This window comes from Copadichromis virginalis, linkage group LG8 (assembly GCF_057382275.1).
Source record: "Copadichromis virginalis isolate Kocher_CV1m ecotype Utaka linkage group LG8, C_Virginalis_male_GT1.1, whole genome shotgun sequence".
In the NCBI taxonomy this organism is placed as follows: domain Eukaryota; kingdom Metazoa; phylum Chordata; class Actinopteri; order Cichliformes; family Cichlidae; genus Copadichromis; species Copadichromis virginalis.
Genome location: NC_140625.1, coordinates 3,634,841 through 3,655,375, shown reverse-complemented (window position 1 = coordinate 3,655,375; position 20,535 = coordinate 3,634,841). Strand labels below are relative to the sequence as shown.

The 20,535-nt window shown below is 40.6% G+C and overlaps 1 protein-coding gene across 1 annotated transcript in view; it reads right to left on the bottom strand.

The window, feature by feature from the left end:
- Window positions 1-4,983: 4,983 nt before the first annotated feature.
- LOC146702522 (1-phosphatidylinositol 4,5-bisphosphate phosphodiesterase delta-3-A-like) overlaps window positions 4,984-20,535 on the bottom strand; it is a 31,573-nt gene continuing 16,021 nt past the window's right edge. Inside the window, exons 9-16 of the mRNA XM_085465426.1 lie at window positions 18,145-18,297; window positions 16,261-16,398; window positions 16,014-16,167; window positions 10,993-11,109; window positions 10,647-10,825; window positions 10,306-10,441; window positions 7,757-7,906; window positions 4,984-7,639 (exon numbers count right to left, since the gene is read on the bottom strand). Coding sequence (XP_085321552.1) covers window positions 7,497-7,639; window positions 7,757-7,906; window positions 10,306-10,441; window positions 10,647-10,825; window positions 10,993-11,109; window positions 16,014-16,167; window positions 16,261-16,398; window positions 18,145-18,297 — 1,170 coding nt within the window. The 3' untranslated portion in view covers window positions 4,984-7,496. The remainder of the gene's footprint in view (window positions 7,640-7,756; window positions 7,907-10,305; window positions 10,442-10,646; window positions 10,826-10,992; window positions 11,110-16,013; window positions 16,168-16,260; window positions 16,399-18,144; window positions 18,298-20,535) is intronic.

Sequence of the window (20,535 nt, the reverse complement as noted above, 5' to 3'; positions counted from 1 at the left end):
GTCCGACTGACATAGATGACCAGATCCACTGAAATTCTCTTTGTAGCTTCCTTTGCTGTCCTATCTGCTATTTTGTTTCCTTTAACTCCACGATGCACTGGTACCCTTGAGAATGTGACCATAAGCCCCATCATATTGACTTTGTGTTTGCTGAATCTCTATCAGAATGCCAGATCTGCTGTCCGAGTGACTGTCTTGCAAACTAGCCAATGATTAACTTGAATCTGAGCATATCACCGATCTTAATGGTCTTCTGTCTTCAATCCACTGGACAGCCAACAGTATTGAAACCCGTGTATACTGATGATCCATCACTGATCCTTTTCCTTACTTTGAAACAAAACTCAAGAACAATAAATGCTGTCCCACTTTGGTTGGTCTTCCTTGATGCATCTGTGTACATTTTGACATACTTGTAATACAGACCAATGTATTCCTGTGCTGTATGTGAATTTAAAATAAAACCCCTATCCTTGTTCTTTTTGTCCAATAGTGTGAAATTTACTACAGCATCCATGGTGGTATTGTAGGTAATGGTGCTGTTTCACTAATGCTGATCTTGTCCAGATTAACTCATTCACTGCCAGCCATTGGCAGTGAATGAGTTAAACCCATTGACTCATTCACTGCAATTGACGGCTATAGACGTCAATGGCAGTGAATGAGTTAAGTTCAGGTGCTTTCTGACTCAGTGTCGACCCAAAGCTCTTCATTCCTCTTTTTCCCAGCAGGATTGAAAAACAGTTTTTGTTGGATGATGCTGACCATGTCCTTAGAGACTTGTCCAGTAGTTCAGTGTTAGCCGCTCTCTTCTGATTTCTAGTGGCATTTCTCCCGTCTACCTGTACTGCTGCTGTTGGGGTTGTTTTAAATGCACCTGTGCAGACTCACAAAGACTTGCTCCGGCAGCAGAATTATATGCTATACACCCATAATCCAATACTGATATAATTAACCCACTATTAACACTACATTATTTTGCAGATGTTTGATGTTAAAGCAATTGGTCTGTAGGTTCCTGGCTTGTATCATCCTTCTCTGGTTTATGTGCCACATGAGCTTTGTGGTAACTTCCCTACCTCCAAACTCTATCCCTAATATTAATTGAGTTATGAATTTTACCAAAGGTTTTTGCCATCATATCTTCATTTTTCACTGCTGTAACTTCCCCATCATTTAATACTGGGTGCCCATATTCTCTTATAATTGTATTCATCCTTCTGATCATTGACCATACCTTATCAATTTCTGTCTCTCTCCCCACAGAATTACAAAAGCCCCTCCAACTGTCCCCCGTTGCATTTTAATGGTTTTTCTTACATTAGCTTGTGACTTTTTATATTCAGCAGGATTCTGATAATTCTGATTTCTTTTTAACATTTTAAAAGCTCTATTTCAGCACTTCATCATATTCCTTTGTCCACCAGTATACAATCTTTTTGCTTCTACCTCCGTTCACTTGACTTGAAAGGAATCCATGTTTATAAAGTCAACAAGAGCAATGTGCTGAGCTCATTGTGGACTCAAATTCTTTGTTGTGAGGTTCTGGTTGGTTTGAAAATATCATGTGATTCAGCAAATGACCTGCTTGATTTCTTTATTTTTTGATTATTTATGATAACAGCATTCAAAGAAGACAGATCTTTGCTCCATCGAAAGAGTTGCCTCAGGGGGACTTAGTGGCTCTCATGTAAAAAGTCCTCAGCAAAATTTTGGTTTCTGTCCAATTAAATAGATTCAAGTTTACTAACTAAAACAAGTTGTTGGGCAAAATACTTTTTATATGCCAGGGTTACACTATCAATTTCCACCTGAAGGCCACAGTCCAGGGTAAGTACAAGAATTTAAACAACAATCCTTTTGTAGTGAGTAACTGTATTACAAAGTGACTACTTTGGATAAAACATATGAATATTTATTTATAAATAATTAAAAAATAAATATGAACACTGAAATCCTGCTATCATTGCGATACTAACAGGTCAAACACAATTTCTTGATAATAAATGGCTTCACCCAACCACTCCACAAGACACTAATTCTTGTAAACTAAATATAAAGAATGAAAGATTGAAAAAAAAAGTCTTTAAATGTTATACAAAACAACAGAATAATGACAGTGAGACAACAATGCTGAAATCAATACTTATTTATAGCTGACAGTGATATTTTTCAGTTTGTTCAACACTATTCAGAAGAATTGTTTGTTATAAATATCACAAGTTTGATTGGTGTACAGAATGTATGCACAAACACAATATTTTAAATATAATAATAACAAAAACAGTGGAAAAGGTTCAAATTTGAGTTTGTCTGCAATTTCTACAGTTCAGAAAACAGCTTTTGATATTTTAACAATGTACAAATGAAAGTGAGGAAAATCCAGAGAAATAACTTATAAAATCTGGGGTGGCTGTAGCTCAGGTGGCAGAGCAGGTCAACCACTAATCCAAAGGTTGGTGGTTCGATCCCAGGCTGTCTCTTGGCTGCATGCCAAATATCCTTGGGCAAGATACTAACCCCGTGTTTGCCTACTGGTGGTGGTCAGAGGGCCTGATGGCGCCAGTGTCCGGCAGCCTCGCCTCTGTCAGCGCGCCCCAGGGCAGCTGTGGCTACAATGTAGCTGCCATCACCAGTGTGTGAATGACTGAATGTAGTGTAAAGTGCTTTGGGGTCCTTAGGGACTGAGTAAAGCGCTATACAAATGCAGGCCATTTACCATTTTGTGATCTTAGCAGAATATCAGCATGTTTTTTTGGTTAGTTCTGTTTCAGTTTTGTCATTTAATTGTCTCATAAAATGATGGGCCTGACAGTAAATGTACAATTCTTGTCTCAGACATTTCTAAATATCCATTTGTGCTAAACTTATGTTCACATGCCCACGTGGTATCTTAAGTAAACATCGAACAAATATGTGACAAAACTACCATACTCTGACAAATAGAGTTTGCATGTCTATTATGTAATCGATTTAATCATTTTAAGCCTTTATGTTTACAGTAAGCTACAGCTTCAGAATAATACTGTCTGTCCACTACCCAGTGCTAAAAACGCTTTCGATTTGAATTAAAAAGTTCTCATATAGTTTGTCTTTATATAGATGTTATAGGTTCTGTAACCTTTAAAAAAAAAAAAAAGTCAGATCAATATATTATCTTTTAACACCAATACTGATATTTGGAGATTTTAAATCTCTGACATTCCAGTGAATTTCCTGTAGTCTTTTCTTTCAGATGTATAAAACATGACCCGATTACCCTAACATTTATTTGTAGTTATTTATTTACTTGTTTTACACTTCACCCTGCTCAGATCAGCTGTTCCATGTGTTACCAACAGGACAGCCGCAGAGTGTCCTCTTGTGGACACAGTCTGCAACTTCAATGCTCATAACATGGTTGAAGGAGAAAAACAATATTAAAAATCTTCCCCAGCCAGCGCAGGAGAAACTGCAGTTAAGTTTCCACACAGGACCTGGTTTGTAATAAATAAAAACTTAAAACTTAAAAACTGTATTTTGTATGTATTCAGGTTATCTTTTTTCTGATACTAAAATGTGTTTGTTGATCTGAAATATAACTGTAAGAAATATACAACAAAAAAGAATCCATGAAAGGAGCAAATACTTTTTCACAGCACTGTATATCACGTTTATCTACAGCAGAGGAAAATGTTTGGTCAATGTGGCAACAGGATATGTGAGGGATACATTTAGTCTAGCAGCATTATCCACCTCCTCCTAGCAGGCCCCAAAGTCTTCCCAAGCTGGAAAAATACATAACTTTTCCTGGCCAGACTTGGGCATTCCCTGAAAACAGAAGATCAGCGGCTCTACTCTTTCTAAGGAGAAACCTCCTTTGGCTCTGAAATCTCATTACCCTCATGGTCCTAGATGAGGATGGAAAAGTAAGGTCAGAGGTGAATCAAAACATGTACACTTTTATACTCTACCACAATGCTCTGGTATGACTCGGGTATCACTAATAATATTACCATAATAATGGTATAATGGATAACAATGTAATCCACCTGACTCATACTTATTTTGCACTGGTTAAAAAATGATAAAACAACACTGCAAAACCAATATTTTATCATAGATACATTAATATAGGGCAATGTTGCGTGGAGATCAGGGGCAGTACCTGTGGACTGGCAGACCGGGGTGGTGGTCCCCATCTTTAAGAAGGGGGACCGGAGGGTGTGTTCCAACTACAGGGGGATCACACTCCTCAGCCTCCCTGGGAAAGTCTATGCCAGGGTGCTGGAAAGGAGAGTTCGTCCGCTAGTCGAACCTCGGATACAGGAGGAACAATGCGGTTTTTGTCCTGGTCGTGGAACACTGGACCAGCTCTTTATCCTCTCCAGGATACTTGAGGGTGCATGGGAGTTTGCCCAACCAGTCTACATGTGTTTTGTGGACTTGGAGAAGGCATTCGACCGTGTCCCTCGGGGTGTCCTGTGGGAGGTGTTGCGGGAGTATGGGGTGTCTGGCCCATTGCTACGGGCCATTTGATCCCTATACAACCGTTGCAAGAGCTTGGTTCGCATTGCCGGCAATAAGTCGGACTCGTTCCCGGTGGGTGATGGGCTCCGCCAGGGCTGCCCTTTGTCTCCGGTTCTGTTCATAATTTTTATGGACAGGATTTCTAGGCGCAGCCAAGTGGCGGAGGGCTTTCGCTTTGGTGGCCTCAGAATCTCATCTCTGCTTTTCGCGGATGATGTGATTCTGTTGGCTTCATCGGGTGAGGGCCTCCAGCTCGCACTGGAACGGTTCGCAGCCGAGTGTGAAGCAGCGGGAATGAGGATCAGCACCTCCAAATCTGAGGCCATGGTTCTCAGCCGGAAAAGGGTGGAGTGCCCACTCCGGGTCGGGGATGAGTTCCTGCCCCAAGTGGAGGAGTTCAAGTATCTCGGGGTCTTGTTCTCGAGTGATGGGAGAAGGGAGCCGGAGATCGACAGATGGATTGGTGCTGCGGCTGCAGTAATGCGGACGCTGCACCGGTCCGTCGTGGTGAAGAGGGAGCTGAGTGTAAAAGCGAAGCTCTCAATTTACCGGTCGATCTACGTCCCTACCCTCACCTATGGCCACGAGCTGTGGGTAGTGACCGAAAGAACGAGATCGCGGATACAAGCGGCAGAACTGAGCTTCCTCCGAAGGGTGGCTGGCCTCTCCCTTAGAGATAGGGTGAGAAGTTCGGCCATCCGGGAGGGGCTCAGAGTAGAGCCGCTGCTGCTCCACATCGAAAGGAGCCAGCTGAGGTGGTTCGGGCATCTGACAACGATGCCCCCTGGGCGCCTCCTGGGTGAGGTGTTCCAGGCATGTCCCACCGGGAGACAGTTGGTGTCATACAACCAGTGTTGGGAAGGTTACTTTTATAATGTATTCCACTACAGATTACAGATTACATTACCCAAAATGTATTTTGTAATGTATTCCGTTATGTTACTCAATGAGAGTAACGTATTCTGAATACTTTGGATTACTTAATATATTATCATGCTTTTTACAACTACATGATTGTACTATTGCTGTGATTTATTACTATCACTGAAGGTTACTCGCCATACCAATACCAACTAGATATTTAAATCTTAATATAAATGAGTAACAGTAGGTGGACATTAGGTAAGGCTGCACTTTTTGCAGCGATCTCGTATAGAAAACTATTCAGCGCGTGTATAAAACAGGCTCCGAACCGTAGTAAAGGGACCTCTGGCTAATACGTCGGTTCGCGTCGGGCTCATAGCCGAAAACTAGCTTTACTTTGTTGTCTGGGTCAACTTTGATATGCGGGCTGCAAGTAGAGGTGACATGGGCCGCGAGATTGAGACACAGTCATTAGAGGCTCTTAATGCATGTTTTGTTTGGGTGTCCACCAGCGTGGAATTACCATAAATAAAGAGGGCATAGCCTAACATATGAAACAGGAAAAGACCGCCATGCAATCCCTTTGTTTCAACAAAGTAACTGTATTCTGAATACCACCCTTTTAAACGGTAAGTGTAACGGAAGACAGTTACTTTAAACACGTAACGCACATGTATTCCATTACTCCCCAACACAGCGTACAATACCAACTGTCCAAACTTTACTCTTGGCACAGTACAGTCAGACAAGTACCATTCTCCTGGCAACCACAAAACCCAGACTCATCCATTGGATTTCCAGACAAAGAAGTGTGATTTGTCACTCCAGAGAAAACTTCTCCACTGCCCTAGAGTCCAGTGGTCTCATGCTTTACACCAACTGCTTGTATTATATAATGCTTGGACGCAGCTGCTCGGCCATGGAAACACAGTCCATTATGCTCTCTATGCACTGTTCTCAAGCTAATCTGAAGGCTACATGAAGTTTAGAGGTTCTGGAGCAATTGACTCAGAAACCTGGTGACCTCTGTGCAGTATGCACCTCAGCATCCACTGACCCCACTCTGTGGTTTTATGTGGCCTACCACTTTGTGGCTGAGTTGCTCTCATTCCCAGTCGCTTTTACTTTGTTATAATACCACTAAAAGTTGATTGTGGAATATTTAGTAGCAAGGAAATTTCATGACTGGACTTGTTACACAGGGGGCATCCTAACAGGACATCCTGGAATTAACTGAACTCCTGAGAGTAACTCATTCTTTCACTGCATGCCTACGCACTTGATTTTATACACCTGTGGCCATGGATGTGATTGGAACACCTGAATTCAATGATTTGGATGCGTGAGTGAATAGTTTTGGCAATATGTATGTATTAAGCTGATTGAACCTTTGTACTTCCAATTGCCTGCCACTAATGTTACTTCTTTTATGCTTGATCCTCTTCTGTAGCACTAGCTAGATTTCCCTTTGTTTAATTCATCACATGCTATAAGAACCTGTGATGGATACACTAACAGTTATCTGTGAAATGTCAAGAAATAACTCTTCTCAAGTGTTTTAAATTTAAAGTAACAAACATTTGAAAATGTAAGGAGTAGAAAATATGTATATTGATATACAGATATATTTTGGTTAAGATGTAGGGAGTAAAAGTAAAAGTTGTCACAAAAATAAATACTCAAGTAACGTACAGATAAACAGATCTAAAACAGAGCTAAAAATTCTACTTAACTACAACAGCATGTATATAATGCAAAGTACTTGTACTCTATTAGTTCCCAGCTCTGACTCCAACCCTACTTCTAAGAGTTTATAGTACTTGGGAAGCTTTCTACAAATGAGACATTATTACAATTATTCAGGTAAAACAGACACTTAAATCGACTGCTCTGAAATCTTAGGTGTATCATAAGTCCCTGGTATGGATAGTATTACCTAATTGGCTTTTAGCTTTGCATAACAATGTTGTCTTCTTAACAAATCTCAAATACAGTTTTGAAACATTTCTATTGCGTAAAAAAAATGAATCAGTTGATGATACCGTGAGAGAAAGCTGTAACCACTGAGTTTTCTCTGATTAACTACCATGGAATGATCATGTGGCTGAAGGGCAGAAGTGGGATTAGGGATTCTTGGTTGGAAAGTGGGTTGGCGATTTTGCTGAAGATTTGGAATTCTGACAGGGAGTGACCTTAATATGTATAAAGAGTGACGCAGGTGAAAGGCTTGATCCATCCATCTTGAGCAGTCGGACATGACGATAACCTGCAGAGTTAAGGGGGTTTAAGATAAGTAGAATATTGGCTATTCATATTGTGTTGATGTTGACGACACACACACACACCCACACACTCATATTAACCCATTCGCTGCCACACATACCTGTGCGGACACTGGGGAAAGGGAGAGTGAATTGTCCCAGGAAGTCATTTCTGGAAGTATAGTCATGATCCTCCACCAAAAAGCGGACCAGAGCCAAGTCAGGGACATGGACGGTAAAGTTAAAGGTGCAGTCCCACCGTGGATTAAAGCCTGTAATGAAGAACATAAATTCACACACTAAGTTTTGTAAATGGTAAATGGACTGGTTCTTATATAGCGCTTTTCCACTCTTCTGAGCACTCAAAGCACTTTACACAACTTGTGCATTCACCCATTCACACAACTGACATTCACACTCCGATCAATGCATCGGAGAGCAATTTCAGGTTAGTATCTTGCCCAAGGATATTTGGCATGCAGACTAGGGGAAGCCGGGAATCGAACCACCAACCTTCCAATCAGCAGATGATCTGCTCTACCACCTGAGCTACAGCCACCCAAAGTGATAGTGTTTCTAAGCTTTTATGCCTGGTGTAAAACTGAGCTGTCCACTTTTAATACAACCTAACATGATTCCGGAATAGAAATCACTGCATGGCTCAAGAACTGTTAGTGAACACCATTCATCACTGCATTTCCAAAGTTCAAACTTTACCATGCAAAGGAAATAAAGTAAATGAAAAAAAATCATAAGATGTCAGAACATAATTGAATTTTTCATCAGATGAAAAGTGTGATACTTAGGACACTCAAGTTTAACATTAGCTGTTATACACTCTCACACTGGTGACAATAACGGGAATAAATAAACATGTTTATTCATGTTTTCATGTGTTAGAGCCCTGATTGCAGTTCAGAAGCTGAGCTTTAAGGTGAGGAAGAGGACCACAGTTTATCCGTAGTTGCATTAACTCGCTATTAGTTTCTTTCACATTCTTACTTCTTCCATGGCTTCTTCTTCTGAGATGATAAAACATACAGTAGTTATAATTCTTAATATCTTGACACTCAAGGTGCAAAACTGAATTAAAAATTGGCTCCATGGCACACAAGCACCTATGAATTATCTTCTTCTCCACATTTAGCATATTACATACGTGGCCAGTCTCTAGCCACATACTTAGGCAGAATCGCAATTTCCATCTGACCCACTGTTTTAAACACTGCGCAACATGGTGATTTTTTACAAAAGCAGTATATGTAAATTTTATTGAGCAGAGGTGGCAAAAATACACATTGTTTACTTTAGTAGAAGTACAGATACTGGTGTTAAAAAATACTCTGGTAAAATTACTGATTCGATTTCTTTACTCAAATAAAGTGAAAAAGGATGAAATGTACTTGTAGTGGATCAGCATGGGGGAAAGAAACACAACTCATAATAATTTCCATTGTGCGCTCCAGTAGATTTTCTTTGTATACAGGTTGTGCTCAGCTGATCTGCTGCTGCTGCTGCTGAGGTTCACTGCTCTTTGCGGATTTACACAACTTAATTCAACAAGATGTATGAAGGTGGAATTTAATGAATGAATCTAAGCATCATCAGTTATTGTAAATTAACACTGACCATGAACATCACAGCCACTGTGCAACAGTCCATAACAGTGCTTTACTGTAAATTCCTCACAATACTGCTAAGCTAACCTGTTTATCCTGCACTAAACTGCAGAATATGTTCATGCAGCTTTTGAATAATATAATTATAGTGTACCTCAATTTGTTTTGCAGGAAGTTTCACAATATGAAAATCATAACTTCACATCATACACAGATCCAAGATATTATTTAAAAATTAGGGCATGCCTAAGTTTTAATTTGCAGTTTATCAAATGCCAGTTGGAAAGTACACACGGTGTAACTTCAGCGAGCAGAAACACACAAAACATATAAGCTGTGCACAAACAGTGTGTTTGCTATTATTTGTTGAGCTGATAGAGAAGTTTCATTTGAAATTACCTGAGTTATTCCCTTTTTATGTACCCCTCCTGTGTAGTGCTAGCTTGACACTAAAGTACCGAGACCACAACGTACAGACATCTGCACCAAAAACACCACTTCAGCCCACTTTCACCCCTAGTTAGTAGGGGTTTAAACTGGTTTGATGTTTGGATTTTTTGACATTTTTATATATAAAGAGTAATAATTGTAATACCTCAAATTTGTTTTCATATTCTTATGGTCCTCATTTTTATTTTAGTTTAGATTATTTCTAGTTGCACAGGGGGAAAAGACATTATGGCCCAGTCTGTTTCCTGTAAATATTGCAGAATAGATAATAAAGTTGACTTCTTTTCTTCTAAACTTCTTTTATAAAGGTGGTCACATTTGCTGCTGATTGGCCACTACTTACTCTCTTAATTTTTCTGAAAGCAATAAAGGTGTTATTACTTTTTCATAGGTTGCCTCTGCATGTTAGCTTCATTTTTCTTAAATAAATAGTGATGTTGTACTATGTCCCAAAGAGAACCCACATGGGTACGAAATTATAACCTGTCACAATCAAACCCAGGAACCTCTTTCTGTGAGATGACAGGGCTAACAACTACACTGCCCTTAAAGCTGAAGCCATTCAACTATAAAATGATCTTTTATTGTAAAGACATATATACCATTGTTTTCAACATAATGCGTTTTCTTCTTATTGTTGTCAATAGGAGCGCCGTGGATCTCCACCCACACTTGTGGGTCCACAATGGAGCTGGGCTTATTCCATTCTGGTTTAGGCAGCTGCTGAGCTGAAATGACCTGGAATAACAACAAAGCAAGAGAGATCTTTATTTAATTAAAGTATCATTATAGATTGGAGAAGAAGAACCCACTCAAGAAATAGACAAATTTCTTTAATGGGAATCAATATTGAGGCAACTAGAGCTTTCTAAAATCGTTACAATAAGAAACATTTGGTCACCAAGCTTAAAATACTCCTAGACAGATTTAGTTTCCATCTTACCCGAACAGTGAGCATGACAGGTCTGTGGCCAGGACCTCCTCCCACATTCTCAGGATTGAAAGTACTGTCAGGCTGACACAAGAAGGCAGGTTTCAGAATGTACCCACACTCACCATTTTGCAGAAACCTGCCTTGGTTCAAATCCATCTGCTCACCAGGTGTCTGGAAGTTCAGAGCAACTGGAGAAAACAAAACATCAGTGTGAAGAGCTTGCAGGCCTCCCGAGACAATGTCCATTAGTCTACCCACTGGAGGCGCGAGTGTGGGAGAACAGTTAGTGACAGTTCTTTACTTTACTTTCTGTTTGCTTCTCTTAAAAATAGAACATATTAAAAAATGCTCTCACCAATTTGACAGCCTGCATTCCACATCTCCTGAGGGTTATAGTTGGAGGAATGGAGGCGCTGGCCTGAGGGGTAGATCCTGCTCAAGTGGTGACTGTTGTGACGTACAAAATACACCCCTGAATTTAGAGAACAAGAAAAGTTCAACACATTTTGCATTGTCGTTATGCTCTTGAATAAGGTACAGTCAACACAGGAATTTCTCTACCCAAATTCTAAGTTTATATAAACTTCTACATCTAGATTGCAGCACACAGTTCTGTGCACAAGTCTCTATCTTTAGATCTTGCTTGCTAGGTGCCCAGGCCTAGCCACGCACACACACTCACACACACACACACACACACACACACACACACACACACACGCACGCACGCACGCACACACACACACACACACACACACACACACACACACACACACACACACACACACACACACACACACACACACACAGATATCCCAAGTTGATTCTGTTCTGTTGGAGAAACATTTTGACACACATTTAAACAAATAGGTTGTGAGGTCAGTTTGTCGATCATTAATATCCAAATTGTCATTACCACTGATAAACAACCACTGATCAAAGCACCATTCACAGAGAGTTGGGGAATGGCTGCAATCACAGCATTGTAAGATGGTGAAAGATGTACCCTTAGCCCCCTTACTCAATTTAGAGATGGTATTTCCCTTTTAATGTTAATGGCTTCCCTGACCACCCATTTAAACCAGTCCTGTACATCCTGTATCAGGATCTGTACATCTGTACATGCTCATCATTGAAAGAGTGGCGACCGGTCTATAAAGCAATATATATCCTTGGCCCTAATTTTTGTGTGAGGTGCATGAGGTGTTAATAGTGAGAATGACTATGTGAAAAGTAGAGTGCTATCAAAGTTGAGGGGACAGATGGGACATGAGTACAAGACTGCTGGTCAACAGTGCAAAATCTACACCTTCCCCCCAATGTCTAAGGTGCATGTAACACTGAGAGGCAGACAGTAGTGATTGTCACCCCCTCTGCAGCCCCACCACCACCCAAGGAAAAGAGACTCTGGACCATTTCAACAGTGCCCCAGAACACGGTTGCACCCAAGGCCAGCACCCACCGACTCTACCACAAAGGATAGTGTAGCTAATGCAGACGGGAGGAGGCAGACCTTTTCTCCAAACTAATTTAATCTAGATTAAATTTCTATATTGCGTAATATACAAATCATTTTTTAATTTCCAATTCATAAGGATAATTTTATTATCGATGTATGGGGCAGTAAGGACTAGATGTGTTGTATATGGTTGAATATCTAATTCACTTATGTCACCTAAGATGCACAGTTTGGGTGAGGATGGGATGCACCAACTAAACCTAAATGGATAGGTCTTCAGAATATCCTCTGCCAGAACCTCTGGAAAGGCATACAAGACCATACTAGTATTTCCTTGGCTTGCTGCCTGTACATTGGGGTTTCCCCTAGTGGACGAGAGAGTTTGTTCCCTGCGCCTTTGGGTCAGGGAACAGGTCCTGACTGTCATCTGTGCTTATGTGCCAAACGACGGTTCAGAGTACCCGGCCTTCTTGGAGTTCCTGGGCAGGGTACTTGACGGTGCTCCACCTGGGGACCCTGCTGTCCTACTGGGAGACTTCAACACTCATGGGGCTTCAACAACAGTGAGACTTGGAGGAACGGCCTGCCAGATCTGAACTCGAGTGGTGTTTTGTTGTTGGACTTCTGTGCAAATCACAGTTTGTCCATAACGACCACCATGTTCAAATATAAAGGTTTCCATTAGTGCACGTGGCACCAGGGCACCCTAGGTCACAGGTCAATCGGTTTTGTAATCATATCTCCAGACCAACGGCCATATGTTCTGGGCACAAGGGCAAAGAGAGGGTCTGAGCTGTCAACTGATCACCACCTGGCGGTGAGTTGGATTAGGTGGCGGGGGAGGACACCAGAGATGAAGGGAGACATCAGGCTGAAGAAGGATTCCTATCAGGGTTGGTTAGCATGTGGGACTATGGAAGCAGCTGGTAGGTACCAACAGGCCAAGCAGAATGCGCCTTGGGCAGTGGCTGAAGCAAAAATTAGGGTGTGCAACGAGTTCAGAGAAGGCATGGAAGAATACTTTTGGACTGTCTCGAAGAGATTCTGGCAAACCGTCAGGTGACTCAGGAGGGTCAAACGATGCTCTACCTGCACTATGTATAGTGTTGATGGAGTCCTGCTGACTTCGGCTGAGAACATTTTTGGGTGGTGGAACGAATACTTCGAAGCCTTCCTGAATGCCACTGGCACATCTTCTGTGGAGGAAGCAGAGAGGGACGACTCACCTATCTCTGGGGGTGAGGTCAATGAGGCAGTCAAACAACTTCTTTGTGGCTGTGCCCCGTGGAAGGAGCCGAGTTCCTGAAGGCTCTGAATGTAGTAGGGCTGTCTTGGTCGGCATGCTGCTACGATGTTGCATGAAGATCTAACCTAATCCTGGGAGGTGCTTTGGGAGTATGGGGTGTCTGGCCCATTGCTACGGGCCATTCCATCCTTATACAACCATGGCAAGAGCTTGGTCCGCATAGCCAGCAATAAGTCGGACTCCTTTTCAGTGGATGATGGACTCTGCCAGGGCTGCCCTTTTGTCACAGATTCTCTTCATAATTTCAATAGACAGAATTTCTAGGCGTCGCCAAGTGGCGGAAGGCTTTCACTCAGAAGCTCATCTCTGCTTTTCACAGATGATGTGGTTCTGTTGGCTTCATCAGGTGATGGCCCACAGTTTGCACTGGAATGGTTCACAGACGAATGTGAAGCGGAATGACAATCAGCACCTCCAAATCTGAGGCCATTGTCTTGAGCCGGAAAAGGGTGGAGTGCCCACTCCGGATCAGGAACGAGTTCTTGCCCCAAGTGGAGGAGCTTAAGTATCTCTGGGTCTTGTTCACGAGTGATGGGAGACGGGAGCGGGAGATCGACAGATGGATTGGTGCTGCAGCTGCAGTGATGCGGATGCGGTCTGTCATTGTGAAAAGGGAGCTGAGGAAAAGCAAAGCCTACCCTCACCTATGGTAATGGGCTGTGAGTAGTGACCAAAAGGACGAGATCGTGGATAGAAGCAGTGGAAATAAACTTCCTCTGAATTGTGGCTGGTCACTCCCTTAGAGATAGGGTGAGAAGTACGACCACCCGAGAGGGGCTCAGAGTAGAGCCGCTGCTCCTCCACATCGAAAGGAGCCAGTTCAGGTGGTTTGGGCATCTGACAAGAATACCTCCTAGATGAGGTGTTCTGGGCATGTCCCACCAGGAGGAGGCCTTGAGGCAGACCCAGGACACGCTGGAGAGATTATATCTCTCGGTTGGCCTGAGAACGCCTTGGTGTTTCCCTAGACAAGCTGGAGGAGGTGGCTGGGGAGGGGGAGGTCTGGGCTTCTCTTCTTAGGCTGCTGCCTCTGTGACCCGGTCCCGGATAAGTTGAAGAAGATGGATGGATGGAGGGCTAGATGTAAGGCCCATTTGGAACATCCTTTGACCTGTATAGTGTGCTAAGAGTTTTGTATTGTATAAGTTGTGAATTGGGGCTTTCAGTCATTTTGAACGTATTTAAGCGTATCAGTCTCCACAAGTTTTTAATCTTGACTGATCAAAATCAAATAGAGAAAGAAGGGAGGGAAATTAAATCATCAGTGTTTAATAACAACTTACAAATATTACAAAGTGGGTACAAAAATGTAAAAGTTACCCCTATAGGTATTTCTAAGATGTAAAAGTATTTCGTATTCTCTTTTCTATTGAGTATTTTCTGTTCTATTTTCCAACAGATATCTGTATTGTTTCAAATGGTTGTTAGTTTACATATGATAAGTAAAGATTTAGGGTTTTTTTTGTTTTTTGTTTTTTTAATTCCCACCACGCCGGTGGAGATGTGTTTATGTTAAGGCTTTTAAAGCAGGTATGATTTTAATATTGGAGCTTATAAAAGGCAGATAAGAGATTTTTACTTTTGTGCTTTTGTGCTTGTTCTTGGTCCAGCCATGGGCTGTCTAACAAGCTTGATTTAATCCATTTTGAAACATATAGCAATTAGTGCTGTCAATAGACTTAATTAACTAATTAATCTCACAATTTTCTGTAATCAATTGTGATTAATCGCAATTACTTGATCAACATCTGGTTGCAACTACACTTTTTCAACTTTATATTTAAGCTTGTAACAGACATTTATGCAATATAATGAAATAAATGGGGAATAAACAAAGAATATATTCTTAAATTCATAGAGAATTTCAATAGTTTTCTTCAATCTTTTAGCACAGGTCCTCTCAGGTGAAATGCAATTTTTAAAAAAAACTATATACTAATAGGTAAGTATACAGATATATTAGTGCTGTCAAACAATTAAAATGTTTAATCAGATTCATCACAGGGTTGCTGTGGATTAATTTTGATTAATCACGATTAAATATCATTCTGTCCCTTTTCCCTTTCTATTCCTGGCTTCCTTCTTCTGTCTTTCATCTTATAAAACAAACCAACAATATTACTTGCAAAACATAAAGAAATGTGGGGTGTCTCAGTACCTTTGCTACTGTACTTGTACTGTACAAACTATTCCATTTTAAATTCAAATTCAAATTCAAATTTTATTTGTCACGTACACAGTCATACACAGTACGATATGTAGTGAAATGCTTGGACAACTGCTCGTGACCTAAAGAGAACAAAAAAGGAAAAGGCTATGAATAAGATAGGAAATAAATATGAAAAATTAAAAAGGGTAAATTTAACTAGGAAGAATAAGATAAAGATAAATATATAAATTAAAGTTGAAAATAAAATAACTGTACAACAAAATACACAATATAGAACTATATAAGAATGTATGAAGAAATCTAAATATAAATAAATATATACACAATAACAGCAGCTGTACAAGTATTAACCGGAAATGAAGAATATAGTGACCAGTGTTGTGCAAAACCAAAGTCCAGAAAGTCATTTTACTCTAAAAGGCAAGTTTAGACGTGTCCTACCTGAGTCCTTAATATGTCTGAGTGCATCACTTTCGGAGAAAGATGACATGTTGGTTGCTGGACTTTTGGCAGCTTGTTCGAAGCTTTTAAAGGGAACACTGCAAGTGTACACAACCAGGTCTGATAGCTCCGGAGTTATCTTGGAGACGCCTGCCTGACATCACATGCACATACACAGAAACCAACTGAATTAGTCACCATCCAGAAGTGGTCAGAGGTACTGTTTCTAGGATAGTGTCGTACCAACCTTTTTATCCTCCTTCCTTCTGGGTTTCCCTTCTATGCGGCTGGTCTCCTCATCTGAGGAACTGAGGTCTGAAGAGCTGGACGAGCATTCCTCCAACCTCTCCTTCTTCCCCTTCACTAGGACTTTACCTTTAAGAGCCTACACACACACACACACACACACACACACACACACGCACGCACACACACACACACACACACACACACACACACACACACACACACACACACACACACACACACACACAATGTTTGTTCTGGTGGCCCACATTAATAATAGAACATGTTTTAAAGAATATGTGTCTACTGTGCTCAGAATACAATCACCAGCTCTTCTCCGTTTGTACTCTTCCAACCCTTGCCGATGCCGGGATGTCCCTGATCCCACATCGCTTTGGAGTTCATCACTGGACTAGCCCCCTTAACAGGTAACCCAATTCTAACTATTGTAGACCATTTTTCTAAAGCAGCTAATTTCATCGCCCTGGCTAGGCTACGCTTTGTTCTGGAAACCACTCAACTCATCACTGACCATGTTTTCTGCCTGAATGTCATATCAGGCCACAGTCCCCACTTCCCGAGTTTGGAAAAAATTCTGTACTTCCCTCTGAGCCCAGTTCAGTCTCTGTTCTGGTTTTCACGCACAGAGTAATGGCCAGGCCGATAGGGCCAATCAGGAGATGGAGACCACCCTCCGCTGTGCTGCCACATCCAACCCTGCACACATTAACCTTTTCTGCCATTGGTCTTTCTCCTTTTGAGGCATTAGTGATCTGCCTATTGATCACGATAAGCCTTACATAATTTTCACCTAGTTAGACGCAGATTTTTCCTATCGTATAGAGAAGTTTTTCCTATTGTAAAGCTCTAAACATATTTGTTACACTTATACACTTGTGATACATGAAGGTAACTGCAGTTATAGCATAATCTTCCCAATAGAGCTCTCTGAGCAGTGCTCAAATTTTAGATAAAATTTAGTAATGTTCACAGACTGAAAACTGATTACAGGCCTAAATAATTGTCTCATGAAAGGGGCTACTTTCACATTTTTCTGTAATGCTTTTGAATATATTAAATTCTTACTGCATAACTATGTTACATGAGAAAAATGTCAAAGGGCTCTGAAAAAATCTCATGAGAGATAAAAGACACATGAAACATTTACTGCAAGTTTTCCCATACCAGGCTGAAACAAAGCTACAAATGTTCTAAGGTTTTACCAGAAGTATCAGAGGTCAGAACAAATGTATTTAATTGTATTAGTTTCAGTTATAATAAAAGATGGTAAGCAGTCTTACCAGCTGTGAAAAATACAGCTGCCAGTGTTACACCTCAGCCTCCTAGTAATTATTGTATAAATGTAAGACTCCTAGGTGACTTCCTTCTTGAGTTACAGTATTCACAAGAATTTTAGAAAAATAGACCTCTGACCGTGAAGGTCCCCGAGATTCAAATTCATTTGAGGTTTTTAGTAAATGAACCTATGGCATTAATTTAAAAATCCTACGTCGCCATCTTTATCATGTTTTAAAGTTGGGTGTCCACGCCTGGCAGAGTGATGACGGTACCCTATCAGCCTTTTACAGCTGAGGATTAAAAACTGTAAAAGTGGTTGGAGACTGAAAAACTTTTATAGGCCATTGAAATCCAGCCAGCAATGTCCACCTGCCAATGAAAAGTATCAAGCACAATACATATATCTCTTTGTATGGATCATTTTTATCTTTATTAATCTGATGAAAACTGTAATTGTGAGAACAATCTACATGTGGTTTAATTAACCCAGGAATATTTACATGTCCCACATAAAGTTATGTTTGCTATCAGTGGATTTAGTAGTGCTAATGGGAACTGAACTTTCACTGATTACTTGACTACTTACCTCTGGGGAAGGCAAATTGTGGGAATCCAGGCCTTCAAGAGGCTTTGTTAGAAATTTGTCTCCCAGAATGGAGTGCAGATGTCTAGCCATAACTTTCTGCTGCTCCAGAGAGCAGTGGTTCTCCAAAGACAGGATTAGAGGGTAGGGAGAGGACTGGGACAGACACAATGTTGGAAAGTCAGTGAGAAAAGTATTTTCTGTAGACCAGAGAAAAATAAGGAAATTATCACTTGGCCTGTCAGCAAAATTGTCACTGTGGCTAATGTCGATTTATAACACACCTTCCTCTTGTGTTAGGGTTGGCACCAACCTGTTTTTAGGTTTTAAATGCATAGAAGTGCTATTTAAATTTGTTTATTGCATCAAGCCTTTTTGACTTTGTCAGGAACCTCAATTTAAACAAAATAAAAAAAAATAAATTTCACAAAATTACAAAATGCTTTGGCAAAAGTTATGACTTTTGTGTTGTTAGGGTCGGTTCTGACCCAGTTAAAATGTAAGATTATGAAATAATCAGTGCCAAAACTAAAATCATAAACACACTGAGCTCACTAACACTGTCGGAGAGAAGTTAGGGGCTTCTCTGTCTGTTTGTCTCCTCAGAACAAACAGCCCCTTTTATCCCTACTGCTTGATTGAAAAGGTAATCCAGATGGAAATGTATAAAAATGTAAGACATGTAAAGATGTTGGTGACATGCAGAGTATACATCTCCGGTTTGCAGCATGCAAAAATGAGAAGATTTACAATAAGCCAAGTTCTGCATCATATCTTTGAATAGAATTAGCCAGAAGACACAAAACAGCATAGCAATATGGACAAGCCAGTTTCTGAGGAGCTGGATGATAGAGAATGTCAACCACGGGATACAACAAAGATACATCTGATAAGTCTGATGAGGAGGTCACAGGTGCTGAAGCTGCTTCTGTTCTGCTGAAACATACAAATCCAAAAGTGGTCACATCTCTTGGAGTGCAGTATCTCCTGGCTTGCATGGCAGGGCCACTGCTGAAAATGTCACCAAAATGACCCCTGGGATTACCAGGTGTGCCGTGACAAGAATACGTGACATCAAGACATGTTTTCATTTGTTATTGATTTCACCACTTTTCCTAAAAGTCATTATTGCTATTACAATGCTTTAAAGAAAAAACAGTCCATGGCAACATTTGGAATGTCACCTCTGGGAATATCTGGATGCTTATATTGGTGCATTATAAACACTGATAGTTTCTGGATGCATCGCCAGGCAGAATCTTTTTCTTTTGAATGGTATTAAAAGTCCTCAGATTTGACAACAGTGGTACTAGAGCAAAAACTGACAAGCTTGCCCCATCAGAGATGTATGGGAGAGATTGGTGCATCTCCTTCCACTGATGTTCAACCCAGGGCAGAGGTGACAGCAGATGAACATTTTGTCCCTTTCATGGAAAAATGCTCTATCTGGCAACATAACACCAGCCAGACTGGCAAAAAAGACACAGAAATCCATGCATAGCTGATGCAAAAACTGCAATGCACAGAATCTACAGACTTACACAGACTAATGTGCAATTAGTATCCCTGTGAAAAATCAAGGAAAACTTCTAATCCTTAATATGATTACACGTGACAATATCATGTGCGACAATTTCTTTACCATCTATGACCTTGGATAAGGACTTCAGGAAGAAACTTACCATGGTGGACACAATAAAACGAAGGCAAGCAAAACAAAAAAACTTGAACTGACCCCTGAAGGACAGGGCTCCACTTTCTTTAAAATGTGCTTTATAGAGACAACCATTGTTGTTTAATACTGTCCCCAAAAAACTCTCCAACTAAATATGTATGCATTAAACTGACCTGTAACACCACAGATCTTACAATAGTTAATAACATTAAAATAAAGAATAAATAAAACAAATTATTTTAGAGATATATTCTAGTAGTTGTAATTAATAGTAAGGTAACATAAAAAATCTCTTGAGGTTCAGTTTACCATTTTTTTCGATTGAAAAGGTATCCTGTAAAAAAGCCCTGTGGGCCACATTAAAACCAATCTTTTCATAGATAAGGAAGCTGAAGAAGGTAACCAACAGGTAACAAACAAATTGGATGATAAATTATTGTTTTGAGGGTATCGTTTTGGCTGATTTGAGGCACGGTCAAAACTGACACGTTAACATAAGAGACAGTAACAGAAAGCTAACACAAGAGGAAGGACAAGCAGTAAAAATCAAAGAACATATACAGCAGCAGCATCTATATCTATATATCTCAAGACATAAGTCAAATCATCAGAATGGACAAACATATATTTACCATCACTAATGATGCATTCAGATGAGCAAAACTAGCTTCTAGAAGTCATTCATGATGGTTCCAAATATATAACTATATATATACATA